Below are 15,790 nucleotides of genomic sequence, written 5' to 3' on the forward strand. Positions count from 1 at the left end.
AGGCAGGAACTCTGCACCTACCAGCAGCAGCCGAACTTAAACCTGTCCTCAAAACTTCTCCAGCTGATTCCATGCTCCTTGAACACCCCTCTCTTGTGCAATACCTTGATACAATCCTAAACCCCAACTCTCTTATCATTAGAAACTCACTGCGAAATTTCATCCTCATACGTGATGATCGCATCCTCAGTATGCTCAGGCGCCAATTGAATACTGTGACGAGTCCTCGCGGGCCAGGACGGCCCCTGTTAACGTTAACGTTTGTGGGTTATCATCAGGGGCTACGGCATTGTAACACCCACTGTTTCAAACCCCTGAGGCGCAGAACGTTTACTCTGCATATTCTGAGGAATTCTACTGCAGTGCTAGCTTGCAAAAGGACATGTGTATAACACGTGAAGTTAGAATCTCTGCGGCCCCAACAACGCTCTTCTTTTCGACGTACATTAATGCAACGTAAGACTTGCCCAGCAGGGTTCAATTGGGGCCAAAGCGCTTCACGTTTGTGTCAGCGAGACGCCACATTAGGTCGAGTGCAAGTACAGCGCTTGTCTCAAACAATGGCGTGTAGACCGGCGAACTCCTGCAGATGACGGGGGTGAGTGTTTGGTGTGTACCTGACATGGACTCTTCAGCGTGACGTGTTAAGTACATCAATCGTGTCTTCGAATCTTTCTGTAATCATCCGACACTGCGTCTTCACTGCTCTGCCACAAGAAACATGCCAAAGCCCGGCTTCAACGGAAACGGACGCCCCCTCAATGTCGCTGCAGCAAGAGATGAGATCAATAGAATCCGCAGAGATCAGGGTATCATCGACGACTACGACGAAAGCCAAATTCGCAAGACAGATTCGAGCTTTCAAGAAGACTACCGTCGAAGAGCTGCCGAGCACAGAGCCTTACACGCCCGATATACTAGAACGTCGGTTTCTTCCTTCTGTTCAAAAGACTGGTTGCTAATAACAGCAGCGTCGCCGAGCAGCTCTACTCGTCCAGATTCAGGCTTATTTACGAATTGCTCCAAAATGGAGACGACTCTTGTTACGCAAATGATATCGAGCCCTCTATTACGTTTCGAATCAAGCCCTCCGAGCTCATCATCGAGTCCAACGAGCTGGGATTCACACTCGAGAATGTCGAATCTATTTGCGATACTGGTAAAAGCTCCAAAGCCAGCAATGCCGATACTACTGGGGAGAAAGGCCTGGGTTTCAAATCGGTATTTGGCATTGCTGACTACGTCCACATCCAATCTGGGCTCTGGTCTTTCAGGTTTGAGCACAGTCAAGGCGAAGAGGGCGTGGGAATGATCACTCCAGTGTGGACGGATGTTACGTCTCTTCTACCTTCGAATGTCGGGACGAGGTTAACACTTCGGTACTATGACCAGCGCGACATCTTCGCCACACGCCTCGTGTCTGAGTTTGAAAAACTACCCAGAACAATCATGTTTGCGCTACGCAAGCTGAAGAAGTTAGTCGTCGTCGTGGATGGCGTTGCTGGACGATCAGATCGAATAACTTTCGAGAAAGATGGAGATTTGAGATCTGATGAAATACGCATTAACACCACCGTGACCGGGAATTTTGGCGCCCATACGTCAGCGACAACATGGCTCAGGCTGTTTCAAAACACAGTCAGCGACCTCCCCTCTGACACACATCGTATAAGCTCTGAGAGCGATGTGACCGTCGCATTTGAGGTGGATTCAGATGGCCTGCCCGTCATTCCCGCCAACGGGCAGCATGTATTCGCTTATCTTCCAGTACAGCGCATTATACAGCTCCCTGTATGTGTCTTTGATACCTTTCGCAGTATGAGGCTAACTAATCCAGTTTCTTATAAACGCAAATTTTATCCTCACGGCTAATCGTGAGAGTGTTCCTGATACGGATTGGAATAATGCATTGCAAGAAGGAGTCTCTTCGGCGTTTGTCGGTTTGGTGGACAAAGTTGTTACCCCTGGCGACCCTCTGGAGTTTAAATGGATGCGCTATCTCCCCCAAAGACTCATGGAAGGCTTCTGGGAATGTTTATGGGATGATATTCGGATCGAGCTCTTGTGCAGTGACACACCCATTTTACGGTCACGACGGGATGAACTTCACAGCATTGAGCACATGAAAACTCTTCCAGACTGGTTCATCCACGACAACGAGCCAATCGTGGCGGACACGGACGAAGATATCTACTTATCGGACGATTATGAATCAAGCGATATAAGAATCCTGAAAGACCTTGGGGTGGGGCAAATCTCGGCTACACAAATTTTGGAGAGAATACAACTTGGTCTTTCACAAAGCGCGGAAACCCCAATACATCACATACCACTGGATGACTCGTGGCACACGGCCTTCGCTGCTCTCATACAACGGCTCCTTAGGAAAAAAACCATCAAGAAGGATGTCGAGCAGTTAAGAATCATCCCATTGGACGACAATCGCTGGGTTTCACCCTTGTCCTTGCATGTGGATGCTGTATATCTACCATATCTTGTCGACGAAGACTCGGTGTCGATAAAGGTACCTGATCGTCTTGGGTTTAAGAAACTTCACGAGACGGCGGCTGCAGATGGAGAGCGTGCGAGCTTCTACACGAGTCTCGGAATTACCTCATGCCACCCTGATGCTGTAACAGCGAGGATCCTTGAGATGCACCAGTCAGGGAAGAGAACCGGAACGGTGTTCACGTTCAAAATGGATCTCGAAATCCTCTTTTGGTTCGGAAAGCAACCGTCCCTGTCAACGCAGAGTCAGATTCGTCTGATACTTGTGAGCGATGAAAACAAACCACTTCGAGGACCTTTCTTATTCTTTCCTTCGGAAGATAACTATCACGCAGAGAAACTACTTGCTGCAACTCCGAAGGAGGATTTGAATAAATGTCGTTACGGGATTCTTGACAAACAATACCTGAAATCCCAAGTTTCCAATCATATCCGCCATGGTTTAGACTGGAGATCCTATCTTCAGAGATGGGGGGTGAAATGCTTCCCTGATCTGGTACACGAAGTGTCCGCTGGATGGAAGCTCCATTCTCTGATGGAGCTGATTGCTCGAGATAATCCCGACAGCTTTGTCGCAAATCTCAAAGCACATTGGTCTGATTACCGTGTTGATGCATCCAGAATCAAGAACGACCTGAAGAATGTTCGGGTACCATGTCTGAATGACTCCGCACAAAGGCTTTGCGACACTATTCTACCAACGCATGAATTGATGGATAGGGGCCGAGACTCCAACCTAACCAATCTCCTACCATTCCTGAAACTACCTCGAGATTATGATACCCAACAATCCGAGGCTTGGTTGTTTTTGAAAGAGTTTGGAGTGATCTGTGAAGTCAATGCTAACTTTTACTTGAGAGCTATGTACCTATTAGCTGATCTTGGAGAGGGCCACTTGCTACCGACGTGTGAGAAGATCTACAGCGGTATTGCTCAAACAACGGCAGTCGGAGACGCCAAAGCTGTACAGGTATGTCAATTCCATTCATGCAGAGACATCTACTGACTCGGAGCAGCAAGAATTTGCGAAGCGACCGTTGATCCGCTCGAAGAAAACCGAGGAAGCCTGGTACAGATCAACTGATTGTATTTGGGAAGGTCCAAGCTTTCTCCGGGCGAAGCAGGTATTGAGTCCGTTGTACGGAGCTAATCAATCTGCTTCCAGCTTCTTCAAAACCATTTTGAATATGCGGGATGTTAGCTATAACGACTTGATCGACGAACTCAAGATGTTATCAACGAAAGCAACAGCGGGATCACGTCTAACCGAGAGCAAGGCGCCAAAAGTCTATGCAGCTCTAGATGCAATGGCAAGCTCTGAGCCCGTGATCGAGGCCATTCGGTACGGTCGTCCCTCAAAAAAGAAACCGATTCCTCTGACAGCAGTCCTAGGCAAGAGTTCAATGGTAACGGTCTGATTTATGTTGGTCAAAAGTGGCTGAAGCCTTCAGAGTGCTTGTGGAACTGTACTGTCGCCATCTCCGGGCGTCTGCCACTGGACCATGTATACCCTCGGCTTCAAAAATTCTTCGTCGACAAGATGAAAGTCAGGACCATGAATATCAACGTTCTTTTACAGGAGCTTGGAAGAACGGCGAAGAAGACTTCCCCCGACGTTGACGAGGTCAAGCGTATCATACTTACTATTGGCGAATTGTTAGCCTCAGATCCTGAGGTAGAGGTCAACGAGGAGCAGCTGAGAACTTTGGAGAAAACGGCCTTTCTACCTGTCCGTGGCCCCAATGGGTTGAAACTATTTTCCGTGGATCAAGCATTCACCATCAATGACCATCAGAGATATGGCCAGCTCTTCGAAAACAAAGCAAAGATCCTTGACTTTGGTCACGAAGAGATGACTTCGTTGTATCCGTTGTTCACATTGCTGGATCTGGATGATCGCTTTCTCTCGGGCCTAGTGGAGTCAAAAACAACTGTGGACAAGTCAACTGCCCATCAAGCTCTTGAACACTATATCAGAGACCGGGCATACGCCTTGTCATGGTGAGTTTCAATGCCTTATCGTAAAGAAAAGGTTTCCTGACTGTTCATCAGCTGTGCCAACTACTACAATAGCTCGGAATATTACAACCGGAAAACGACGATGCATGAGTTACTGTTGGCTGCAGAAGTATTCGTCTGCGAAGAGATGTGGACAGAGCTCGTGCTACCGGAGGAATATGAATCAGTCACTGTTCAGAGTGATCGAGCGGTGGTCGATATCTGCTTCCCTGATGGGAAGTTGACGATCTATGTCCCAAGCGACTACGATAGCCTTTATTCTTGCTTCCACACAGAGCTTCCTCGAGAACTTGCAAAGGTACTTTCCATCGATAATGAACGGGCAGTCAAGGTCGTCTATCGTATCTTGAATGATAACAAAAAAGATTTGGATACCATCATGAAGGATGAGGACCTGCCGGAGTATCCCTGGTTCGAAAAACCTGCGCCATCGCTACAGACAGTGTCATTTCCAGATCTGGGTGATACAGAACCTAACAGCAGCAGTATGCCGACGCCTGCATCGCCAACGGACGCATCCTCTGACCACCACGACGACGACGACGACGACAACGACGACGTGGTCGTGACCCGGGTCGATCAAAGGAGCACAGCACCATATTCCCGAGTTGAGAGCAGCATTCCTTCTCCAGTCCACGTTCAGTCGACTGGTTCTCACCACACAATCTGGGAGGAGGTGGCACGGGATCAACAGTACAAAAGACTCTTGCGAGAAGTGATCCGCCAAGCAAGGCGAGGCGGGCGATCTCCTCAAAGGAGAGGAGGATCGCTATCGATGGACGAAATCGACGAAGCTCTAGATGAACTTGCCCACCCACCAGCTGACTACGCAGCGTTCTACCGAGCGTTTGGCGATACGGGGAACGGCAGATTTGAAGAAAATGCCCGGGTGGGCGCGGCGGGAGAACTATATGTAAGTCTTGGGAAGTATCCTCACACATGAACGGTAGCTGACTTGGACTGAATTAGGTATTTGAGCTCCTCAAAGCCTGCGGAGTCACAAATTTCAGCATCGATAAGTGGCAGAGCTCAATTCGTCACTACGTGAACATCCTCCCCGAATACGCAGATGAACCGTCGTGGCACGGCCGTGAAATCTCGGATATCATGTACGAAGGCAACTGTCCGCGGCTGATGGAGTTGCTTCGAGAAAACACGACATTCCCCTATCCCGCCTGGCTTGGGCTTGAGTCCGGCGCGACGTTAATGTCAACACCGGTGGTGAATTATCACATCGAAGTCAAGACCACGTCCGGGCCCTGCAACACTCCGTTCTTCATGAGCAGCAATCAGTACAGGCTCATGCGAGACAAAGCCTGTCCAAATGACTCGACGACGGCCCCGCGAGATCTGTACCTGATCATGAGAGTGTTCAACCTGTTCTCCAGCAGGATTGGGTTGCAGGTGTATGTTAACCCTTGGCATCTCAGAGAGACAGCCCTGGAATTCGTGGCGGATCCGTGGAAGGTCGTTCCTATGTGACGCTTGTGTCGTGATTCGGTGGAATTGAGGGCTGAAGATGCTTGTGTATCATAGTTAGATGTACCATATGCTTTACGAAGCGACCTGTTCCGCTTCCAGTTCGCTCAGAGCCATGCGTCCGCATTTGAGCCAGTGTTCTCAAGAGCTAGCTCCTGCCAAGGCCGCTCCGCTCCAGGGGTTTCGACTCCCAGGAGCTAGCTCCCAAGTTTCCCAGGGAGCTAGCGAGTAGGTCCTTGCCACGTGAGACACGCTCCATCTTACACGGAGGGCTTAGCTACGAGAGATTACATCCACCGTCTTTACAAGGAGTCCTAGTTTCGAACCTTTAGTTCCCAAAACTGTACCCTCGCGAATAGTCGTGTAAACTTTCCACATCCTCGAAAGGAAGATACCTAAGCAGCATGGCGTGAGCATCCAATGACAGCGGGCCCCAGGAACGGGACTGAGTACGGCTGATGAGAAGGATGAGGAGGGTGAGCCGAAGCTGAGCCGGTCACATGATGTCTGTGTAAAGCAGCAGGCCACGGTCCCAAACGGGTTCCAAGACCAGGTGCATTGTCGCCGCTGAATACTACCAATATACTCAGCGGCGAATCTTGACCTCTCCAAAGCCATTTCCGTTTCCAGACCTGAGCATCTCGCCATTTAACCTGAGTCATGACTAAGCCATTCAGAGCTGTGGCTGTGCAATCCTGAGATCGGCTTGGCGAGCCCGGAGGCGCTCCCTGAGTCAGATAGTATGAGGGGTGGATCGGGAAGCGAGGCAGCCCAAAGACAGGCAGGTATGGAACGAACAAGTATCTTAGGGGGCTGACCTGGGGGCTGACCTGGGGGCTTCCCAATGCTCCCGGAAGCTGATATCCTCCGCGGGAACGCCGTAGTCACGGCTTGACGGCTTCAGTAAGCCGCAGTCGTGTTGCAGGGATCGTTTTGTTTTTTAGTGGGGCCTCTGCTAAACACTGGGGTATTTACTCCCAAAGTACAACACTTGTTTATCATTGTCCCTACTGACATTCTTGACGTTTCGATCTATCGTTCCTTGCCATAGGATCTAGCAGTGATGCCAAACCTTCCATCCGCCCTGGAAGGGGCTTTGTCCTCCACAACATTGCTTATTCTATCAATCGTTGGGCTCGTTGTAAGTTGAATCGCCTTGGTACTCTCGAGTATTTCCTTAACATCGTACAGGCTATCTATGGAGCATATCGATTTTTCGCATCCGACCTGAAGATGAGTGCCCTGCCCCCCGGTCCCAAAGGGTATCCTTTAATCGGCAATCTTCTCGACATGACAGATCCGGACAAAGTCCCCGGTAATGTGCAGGCATGGGCCAAGGAGTACGGAGAGATCGTCCACACCAAAATCGGCACTGCGAACTACATCTGGCTAAACTCTCCCACGGTGGTCAAAGAGCTGATGGACCGCAGAGGGTCCAAATACTCTTCGAAACCCGTGCAACCCATGGCTTTCGACTGTGTCTCAGATAAACGACGTCAGATCTTCATGCCATACGGCGAGAAATGGAGAAATATCCGCAAAATCAGTCATGCCGCATTGAACCTGAGGACGAGTGAATCTTACACTCCCATTCAGGACTTTGAATCCAAACAGGTCATGTATGAGTACCTCCATAGAAAAGACGACTGGGAGTTCTACAACATCAACAGACGTTACTCCAACAGCCTGATCATGACAATCACTTATGGCCATCGAGTTGCAGACTGGGACGATCCTGTCATCAAGAAGATTTTCACCGTGCTGGACCACTTTGTGCAGATGTCCTCTCCCGGAGTGTGGATCGTTGATTCACTGCCCTCGTTGAGAGTGCTACCGCAGTTTCTTCTTCAGAATTGGTGGAAGACTGGGAGGAAGTGGTTCGAATATGACAGCAAGGTGTACCTTGATCTGTACCGAGGCCTAGTCCAGCAAGTAAAGAACGGTACTGCCCCTGAATGCTTCGTCAAGGACTTCTACCTCAGCAATCCCGAGAAGAACGGTGTCGACGAACTCGACTCTGCGTACGCGGCAGGCAGCATGGTCGAAGCCGGGAGCGAGTCTACTTCATCCGTCATCAACAGTTGGATTCTGGCTTGTTTGCTCAATCCCCATGTGGTGAAGGCCGCCCAGGAAGAGCTTGACCGAGTCATTGGAAGCGACAGAGTGCCAACCTTTGAGGACGAAGCCAATCTGCCCTATATTCGAGCCATGGTCAAAGAGACGTTGCGCTGGAGGCCGATCACAAAAGTCGGCGCTGTGCATTCGACCTCAGAAGACGACTACTACAAGGGTTACTACATTCCGAAAGGCTCATTCGTGGTTCTGAACTGGTGGTGAGTTTGTCCATTGCTTTGACTTTTGTCGCATGGAACTGACGCCAAAGGGCTATCCAATTTGACCGTCAACACTGGCAGGACCCCGAGGCTTTTGAGCCTCTTCGCTACATCAATGACCCTCTATCTACAGCCGAATGTGTGAACGCCTCAGACCCCAACGATCGAGACCACTATGCTTACGGTGCTGGCCGTCGGATCTGCACCGGTCTGCATGTAGCTCAGAATTCGCTCTTCATCAACATGGCTCGTACACTGTGGGCGTTCAACTTGAAGAAGGCAGTCGATGCACAGGGCAAAGTGATCGAGCCATCGACAGAGACGGAGAAGGGCTTTTTATGTGTGCCTGTCAAGTTCCCGTGCAACATTGAACCAAGAAGCCAGAAGCATGCAGATATCGTGGAGCGGTCCTGGAAAGAAGCCGAAGCAGCAGGTCTGACATGGTCCAGAAAGAAGATGACCTTGTGATTGCATTCAGTTTGCAGTGGTAGGGAGAGTTATTTAGGTGAATAAATGTCGTGTCAACATGATCTGCAAAGCTAGATGGGATAAAGCACATACATACAGTGAAACTCGATTTCATTCAATCATACACGCTTCCGCTGTAAGTAAGCATCTGATATGATATGGCATTTCGCAATCATCCCATTGGAGGCATTGAGGATACACCGCCTAACGTGGGCAGAAACTCAAGCCAATCTCCTAGCCCGAAGTCATCCATTTCCATTGTCGTGAACTACGAGGCTAGAATCAGCTTGAGCGGAGGAAGAAGGCGGACAGGTCATATACTAACATCTTGCGGTCCATGATCAGCGGACTGCTCACTTGGATCCATGGCAGTGATGGAAGACAATTGTTTACGAAAAGCGCCAGATATCGGGAGTCCTTCTCTAGCGTGCTTGACGACCATTCTGGCGTAACTCACGATCTCTCGAGGAAAAGGGAACAAAAGTTCCGAGTTTGACGCATACTCGAGATATCCGAAGTGGCCCACGATCACTTCCATGAGAGGAAGGTCCTCGTTGACAGTTGGCTGTGTGGGGTTTTGGAGAATGTAGATGAAGAGGTTGATGAGCCCCGTTAGTGGGTAGTAGAACGTGAGCCTGCAGTTTCAGTGAGCTGGTGACTCGCTTGAGAGATGGCCCGCACAGGAGGATGGATGACTTACCATACAGGTGACGCGGCGCTCACTTCCAGCCTCTGAGTGGCGACGATGATCTTTCGCGATGCATCAGCCACAACTTCGAGACTTTGTTGCCTCTGGGCCTGGAGATTGGGGCCGCGGTTGTCTCCAGTGCTGGGCCGGCTCCATGGATAGCAGAAGGCAGTGTGTATTGTGATCAAGGATCCGTAGTAGGAGAAATGGAGATATATCACATGGAACAAATGCGTGTTTGGTGGGAGGTCGAGGTTTTTGAAAGGAGGGCTTGATTGAAAACACGATGGCAGCGACTCTCGCCATTTGTGGAGTCGGGCTTCCAGGTCTTTTACAACCAACAGGGTTTCGTGCGGCGTCTGTCTCTTGGCCTTGACGGTGTAGAGACGTTTCGAGATCTCCGAGGAGATCTGAGCATGGCGGATAACGTGCTGGAAGAAATGGGGGTTGATTGTGCTGCCTTCGGGGACGGAAGTCGGTATAGGCGTGCTTATATCGTCATCGTCGATAGCCTGTGCTCATGTTAGTTTTTTCACGTCGACAGAGTGGTGAAGGGGCGCGGTACCGAGGGACGTCCTGATCGGTATGCAAGATATTTGTCGTAGCAGTAGATGCACCACCAGAGCCAGTAAAGGATCTGCACATCCTCCTCATGCATCTTCCAGCTTTTCATGACCTGGTGATGCATTCCTTTTGCTTGAGCTAGGCGCATGGCATTTGAAGCCAGGAGGAACTCGATGGCTGGGCTTCCTAGACCCTCGGCATAGAATGCCATGGCTAGAAAGGCTTGTATGGTTGTCATGTCACTTCGAGAAAACAACAAGTCGGTGTGCGCGGACAGCGCGTTCTCAAAGTAAGGCCAAGATTGGGTCCGGGCTTCGTTGAAAGCATTGTGAGAATTGCTTCCAGAGACTACGATTCGGCAGCCTGTAGCATACACGGTGTTTCGCAATGCGTACCATGCCAAGTCGCCCTCCGAGTAATCACCCGATTCGAAATGCGCCCGTAGGCGTGCTTCAAAGCTAGGGCGATGGACTAGACCGAAAACACTGTCTAGTCCTTTGTCGAAGAAAGCGGCGACCCAGGTCCAAGCCAAGGCAGGCTCGGGCTCAGGTGTCCTGTGCGGTGGCACTCGCTTTTTCAGAGTCTCGTTACTCAAGACATCTGTCATGAGCCGTCGAGCGGTGGCTATGAAGTCCGTCACGCCAATTTCGTGAGAGACCCAGTCGATAACGGGTTCTGAGCATATTGACGGATAACAAGTTGGCAACCACATTTCAGGACTGGCTTTGGCGCACGAGGCATCGTTGTCGTCAGCAGTTGCGGTAGTGGGCGGAGAAGCGAGAGGTTGAGGCTGTTGCGCCGTCATGCCGTATGAGACGTTGTTTGACAAAAGCGCACCGTTATCGCTGAGCTTGTCATTTGGCATGTTCGTGGTCGTTACCGACGTTGGTTGAATCGTTATTGGGATGATGGAGCAATTGTAGCCTGAGGGCGAGTTACGGGCTTGCTGAGTCTCGTGGCGGGTGAATGGAACGACTTGAGAGACTAGACCGATGCTCTGGGTTCTTGAGAATGGCGAGACGGTCCGTTCCTGAATGCGCATGCCAGAGTCGCAGTCCATGGGGACTTGGGTTTCTCCCACCACTGAGGGAGTGTCGCCCACGGCCTCCACTGTCTTTGAGACGGGTCTCTCCGACGGCCTGTGATCACTGGCTTCAGGCACGATAGGAGGCTCAGCAAATTGACTTGGCGCCGCCATTGAAGCTTGCAGCATAGCCTCGAGGCGCGAGAAGCGATCATCTAGTATCTTCTCTCGAACTTTGCGTTTTGCTGCTCGGGTCTGAGTTTCGCGATACCAACATTCTTCTCCGCGATGCTTTTTCAAGTCAGCCTTGGCTGTCTAAGGGGTGCGAAACCGCCTTACCAGACAACTGCTACATGGTCGCTCTCCACTGCCTGCAAAGGGCACATGTTCAGTGACAAGGATTCTGCATGCAAGGGTCGTCTACATACATCTGGCCTTTTTGACACGGCAAGAGTCGCATGCGAGTCCACATTTCCGGCCTTGTCTGGGTCCAACCATGGTCGCTTGAGCCATTCCACTCTCTCTAGGAGGTTGCGAACAGAATTTTCCCAGGGCATAAAGAGAGAAGAAGTGGAAGTTTGGAAGCTCCTCCCCAGGAAACTCCAGGTAGATGTTGGGTGCTGGAGAAGCGGGGGTGGCACTGGGGACTGGACTCAGCGGCGACTAGGCCCGGCGGTGGGGTTCAAACAACAACTACAGTTAACTATCTTGATGCTTACACGTTCATCTGGATTAGTTTGAGATCAATTAGATCCCCGAATTGCTCGCCAAGGAGCTTTGATCTGGATCCATTGCGATGTTGATAAGCGTAGCTAGAATCCTTGCCTGCATTTCAGATCCACGGACAGAGAGGCCAGCAAGAGAAGGCGAAATTAAGAACCACTGCGAAATCCTAGGCACCATCCCCAGCAGAGGGATGATGGCTGCGTGGGCCTGGCACAGGGGCTACTGGGCCAAGTCAGCATGGAAGATGGAGGGATGGGGACAATGGCAGAAGCCCCCGGACAAAACGTGCGTTAGGCGTCAAGTGGGCCCTGTTTATGGCGGATAGAGAGGCAAAAGGCGGTCTAACTGGGCCTCTGGGACCTCCCCCGCGCGGAAACACCAGTAAGGAGGCCTGGCAGACCAAGCGAGGCTTGCACCCCTGAGAATCTTTCAATCAATTGACTCCGGAATCCGGAACTGAATGGATTTTCTGGATTCTGGCGCCAAAATAAGGTTCCTGGAACAACAACACCCGAACTCCGCAAGCCTCGTTTTAGCGTTGACGGCGGGCTTTGCTACTGCGCTGGGCAAGACTGGGTACGAGGTACCTGCGGCCAGGAACCGCTCCATCGTGCCGCCGGTGGTCTTCTTGTTAGAACAGTAGAATAGACTCGGAGAAAGTTTTCTAACGTGGTGACACGAGTACAGTATTGACACACTACCGATGCTCGCATGCGGAACGGAAATTCATGCAGCATGAACTCTGGCTCGTTATCCGAAGTTTGTTGCCTTTGGGGGACACTAAGTCAAGAAGAGACATGTTCGCTTCCAATTCAATCCGCAGCAACGCGGGCAAATAAAGAGTTCCGGAATGACTTTTGTCAATCGGTGGCTGATTCCTAAGCTATGGATTCCGCTTGATGAGGCGACAACGCCCCCATACTGGAGTCCCAGATTTGAAAGGTGGAGGATAGTAGTGTGCGATTCTCCACAGAACCGCTGCAATCTACGGAGGACTAATCGCACAGTCCCCTTGTAGGTCATGAATCTCCAGTCTCCGGTGTCAAACCTTGATTTCGACTGCAATCATCGCCCCGTGCGTGTTCGAAGCAAACAACAGCATCATGCGATTTCACCGTCAACCGAGTTGGGGAACAAGCACCATTGAATGAGCCAAAGTGCCGCAAGACTGCTTGAAGCTAACTCTTCAGAAATCACAGGCTACACTACACAGGCCGACAATCGACGCATCATCAACAATGCCATCCTCCGTCGACGGTGTAGACGCTGCCTGTCACAAAGCTGGCTTCCTCTCCCAACAGCCAGACCACCAAGTTAGCGACTTCTTCTGGAGTGCCATGTCGCCCCATTGGACAATAGGGTGGCAGGCTTGTGTGGTTGTCCTCTTCCGCCCTCACTAACATTGGCGTTTGAATAGACCCTGGCGCGACTGCGTTTATCCTGATACCTTGGGTGGCAACTTCTTTCGCAACAGCTCGTGTCAGGCCAATCAATCCGTGCTTGGATGCCGTATATGCAGCAGCATTTGGGAGTCCTTCGAGCCCGGATACTGAAGCAATGGAAACAATGCTTCCTCCTTTGGTCAGATTTCGGAGTTCAGCTCGAATGCAGTACATGGCCCCTGTACAGGTCAGCCACCTTCAAGAACTCGAAGCTGCACATTCGCAACATGATTCTGCGTGCTTACCTGTCAGGTTCACTCCCACTGCCGCGTCCCACTGCTCGTCATCCGTTTCTGTAAGAGGTCCAAAGACATTATGTCGCCCAAAGACTCCTGCGCAGTTCACTCCTCCATCGAGTCTGCCAAAATGCGCCACGGTCGCCTTGATCCAGTCGTCCACATCAGCCCGCTTCCTCACATCCAGCTGGGTGGTCAGCAAATGTGAGGAACTGACACCCAGTTCGCTTTGTAGCTTTGCTAATAAATCGGTGTTCCAATCCGCCACGCTCACTTTTGCTCCTCGAGATGCGAGGAGTTTGACTGCTGCCAGACCCATGCCACTGGCGCCTCCAGACACCACAAAGACTTTGCCTTTCATTGCTGACATGATAATGCTTCCTCCTTTTCCAATGATTTTGAAAATAGCAAAGCAGGGTTGTCTAGATTCAGAGATGCGATATTCTGATTAGGCTCTGGACGAGTAGTGGGATATTTTTTTGTTTATAGATGGGGGGATCTCCTCCGGCGTCCCCGTACTAGTGACTCTGGACCGCCATCATCATGTTTCCGAGGACCGGTCCCTGGACCGTATGGGATCAGTCAAAGTGTTCAGAACATGGAGTGGACAGAGTTCAAGGCTCATGATATCACGTTGATATTACATGCGAGTTGAAATAGAGAATCAATTTTCACCTCACGAGATCTCCGCAAGACCGGTACCGGAACAACATTAGGTGATACGAAGATCTAAGACACGTATGTATATTGCAGACGAGGACTCTTAGAGCTATTGCGTACAATTCAAACCCATTTGCATCAATGCTCCGGCGAAACCGAGCTCCATCATCACGAACCTCAGGTCCCGATTGATACCGCGTTGCAGATTCAACGATGATCGGTTTCCAGCGAGGAATATTCTCATGATGGCGAATGCGAAACAGAACCCAAAGCTCTCTTGATTCAGCTTCTGCCCCCCCGAGGCCAGGTAATGAGCAACGAACTTATCCCAGTCCATATGTTTGATGACATGAGGTTGGACATATGCAATATCCTGCTCAGGTGCTGCCAGGTCTGCACATTCCCAGTCCAGCACGCTCGTTATCCGACCTTCTTCGTTAACGAGTGTGTTATGAACGAAAAAATCTCCGTGGATCGGCACAGGAGACCGATCGTCATGCGGTATATGGCTTTCCAACCAGTGAAACAGCCATTCGGTGAAAGGAGAAGGCAAGTGTTCCACCTCGGCAGCGTATTTCTTCCATGCTTTCAGAAGACCACGGTAGCGATCTGATATTGTCTCGGTGACCGAGTCTGGGGTTTCATATCTCTCGACATGCTCCGCGAATACCTTGGTTGGCGTCCGGTGAAGCTTTGCCAACAACTCAGCAAGCTGAAAGAGCACTTCCTCTGAGACTTTCTCCGAACCGCCTCCCAGCCAGGTACCTGGAACTTTTCCTGGCAAGCGATTCATGGTGTAAAAGCTTCCATCGAGGCGGGAGTCCTTAATGAACAATTCAATTGGATGTGGCGCAGGAAAGTCAGTTTCTGCCAAACAGCGGAGAAAACTGTACTCCTCTTCCAGATTGAAGTTTGAATGCGTGACAGGAGGGACAGGGCCTGTTTTGCGTATCACAAGTTCTTCTCGACGTCCATCGGCGTAAACAACTGTGGTGAAATACGTTTGCTTTCCACCATATCCTCCAGGCAATGAAGAGAAGGATTCGATCTCCAGCGGCCCGTGGCGCTCGGACATGAGAGTCTGAAGGAATTCACTCGATAGACCTTGTGCTTTGTTCTCCTCCGCGCCATTAACTGACTCTTCAAAAGGCACTACGGTCGTCTGTGAGATGAGTTTGTAGTATTCTGCTTCCCAATGCGCTGCTTTGCGTAACAGGTCGCCAGTCTCTGGTTCTCGTATTGATGACAGTTCGATGCATAATGTTTCGATCTCGTGCGTCAGCTTGCTATGCGCAGAAGCCAAAGTCTCAAAGTCCCCAGGAGCAGCAGCATGGCCATTGCTGATGCCATTAGGCACCGAAGGCTGGGTCTTGCCATGAGCGATCAAGAACTCGAGGATCTCTATTCGAAGACTATGTCCCAGGTCCAAGCATTTTTGCAGGAGATCAAAGCCAGGACCCTGTCGCCGGAGGAGATCGCTCAATGCAGTCTGGATCAAATTTGCTGCATCTTTCGTCTCGGCTGTCTGGAGTGTAGGGACTATAGTGTCTTGGAACGTCTTCAGGATTAGAGACAATGTCTGTGAGGCAGGCACAATCTTCATCTTGAATTGCCAGTGATTTCAGCTCAACACCACCACACTC

At 50.7% G+C, this 15,790-nt stretch overlaps 5 protein-coding genes across 5 annotated transcripts; 2 read left to right on the forward strand and 3 right to left on the reverse strand.

Moving 5' to 3' along the window:
* Positions 1-721: 721 nt before the first annotated feature.
* A1O5_04326 (uncharacterized protein) lies at positions 722-6,009 on the forward strand (the record flags this gene model as incomplete). The annotated part of the gene is made up of 7 exons (XM_007744933.1): positions 722-924; positions 972-1,791; positions 1,838-3,478; positions 3,525-3,850; positions 3,901-4,509; positions 4,561-5,440; positions 5,497-6,009. 7 exons carry the CDS (start codon positions 722-724, stop codon positions 6,007-6,009), a joined length of 4,992 nt encoding a protein of 1,663 aa, XP_007743123.1.
* Positions 6,010-7,239: 1,230 nt separating this feature from the next.
* A1O5_04327 (uncharacterized protein) lies at positions 7,240-8,807 on the forward strand (the record flags this gene model as incomplete). Its single annotated transcript, XM_007744934.1, has 2 exons — positions 7,240-8,339; positions 8,390-8,807. 2 exons carry the CDS (start codon positions 7,240-7,242, stop codon positions 8,805-8,807), a joined length of 1,518 nt encoding a protein of 505 aa, XP_007743124.1.
* A 313-nt stretch (positions 8,808-9,120) lies between these two features.
* Positions 9,121-11,257, reverse strand: A1O5_04328 (uncharacterized protein; the record flags this gene model as incomplete). The annotated part of the gene is made up of 3 exons (XM_007744935.1): positions 9,121-9,442; positions 9,508-10,007; positions 10,061-11,257. 3 exons carry the CDS (start codon positions 11,255-11,257, stop codon positions 9,121-9,123), a joined length of 2,019 nt encoding a protein of 672 aa, XP_007743125.1.
* Positions 11,258-13,041: 1,784 nt separating this feature from the next.
* On the reverse strand, positions 13,042-13,857 carry A1O5_04329 (uncharacterized protein; the record flags this gene model as incomplete). The annotated part of the gene is made up of 2 exons (XM_007744936.1): positions 13,042-13,430; positions 13,497-13,857. The coding sequence occupies 2 exons, from the start codon at positions 13,855-13,857 to the stop codon at positions 13,042-13,044; spliced, it is 750 nt and encodes a 249-aa protein (XP_007743126.1).
* Positions 13,858-14,256: 399 nt separating this feature from the next.
* Positions 14,257-15,750, reverse strand: A1O5_04330 (uncharacterized protein; the record flags this gene model as incomplete). The annotated part of the gene is made up of 1 exon (XM_007744937.1): positions 14,257-15,750. One exon carries the CDS (start codon positions 15,748-15,750, stop codon positions 14,257-14,259), a length of 1,494 nt encoding a protein of 497 aa, XP_007743127.1.
* Positions 15,751-15,790: the final 40 nt, after the last annotated feature.

This window comes from Cladophialophora psammophila, assembly GCF_000585535.1.
Source record: "Cladophialophora psammophila CBS 110553 chromosome Unknown aczJe-supercont1.6, whole genome shotgun sequence".
NCBI classification, from domain to species: Eukaryota; Fungi; Ascomycota; class Eurotiomycetes; order Chaetothyriales; family Herpotrichiellaceae; genus Cladophialophora; species Cladophialophora psammophila.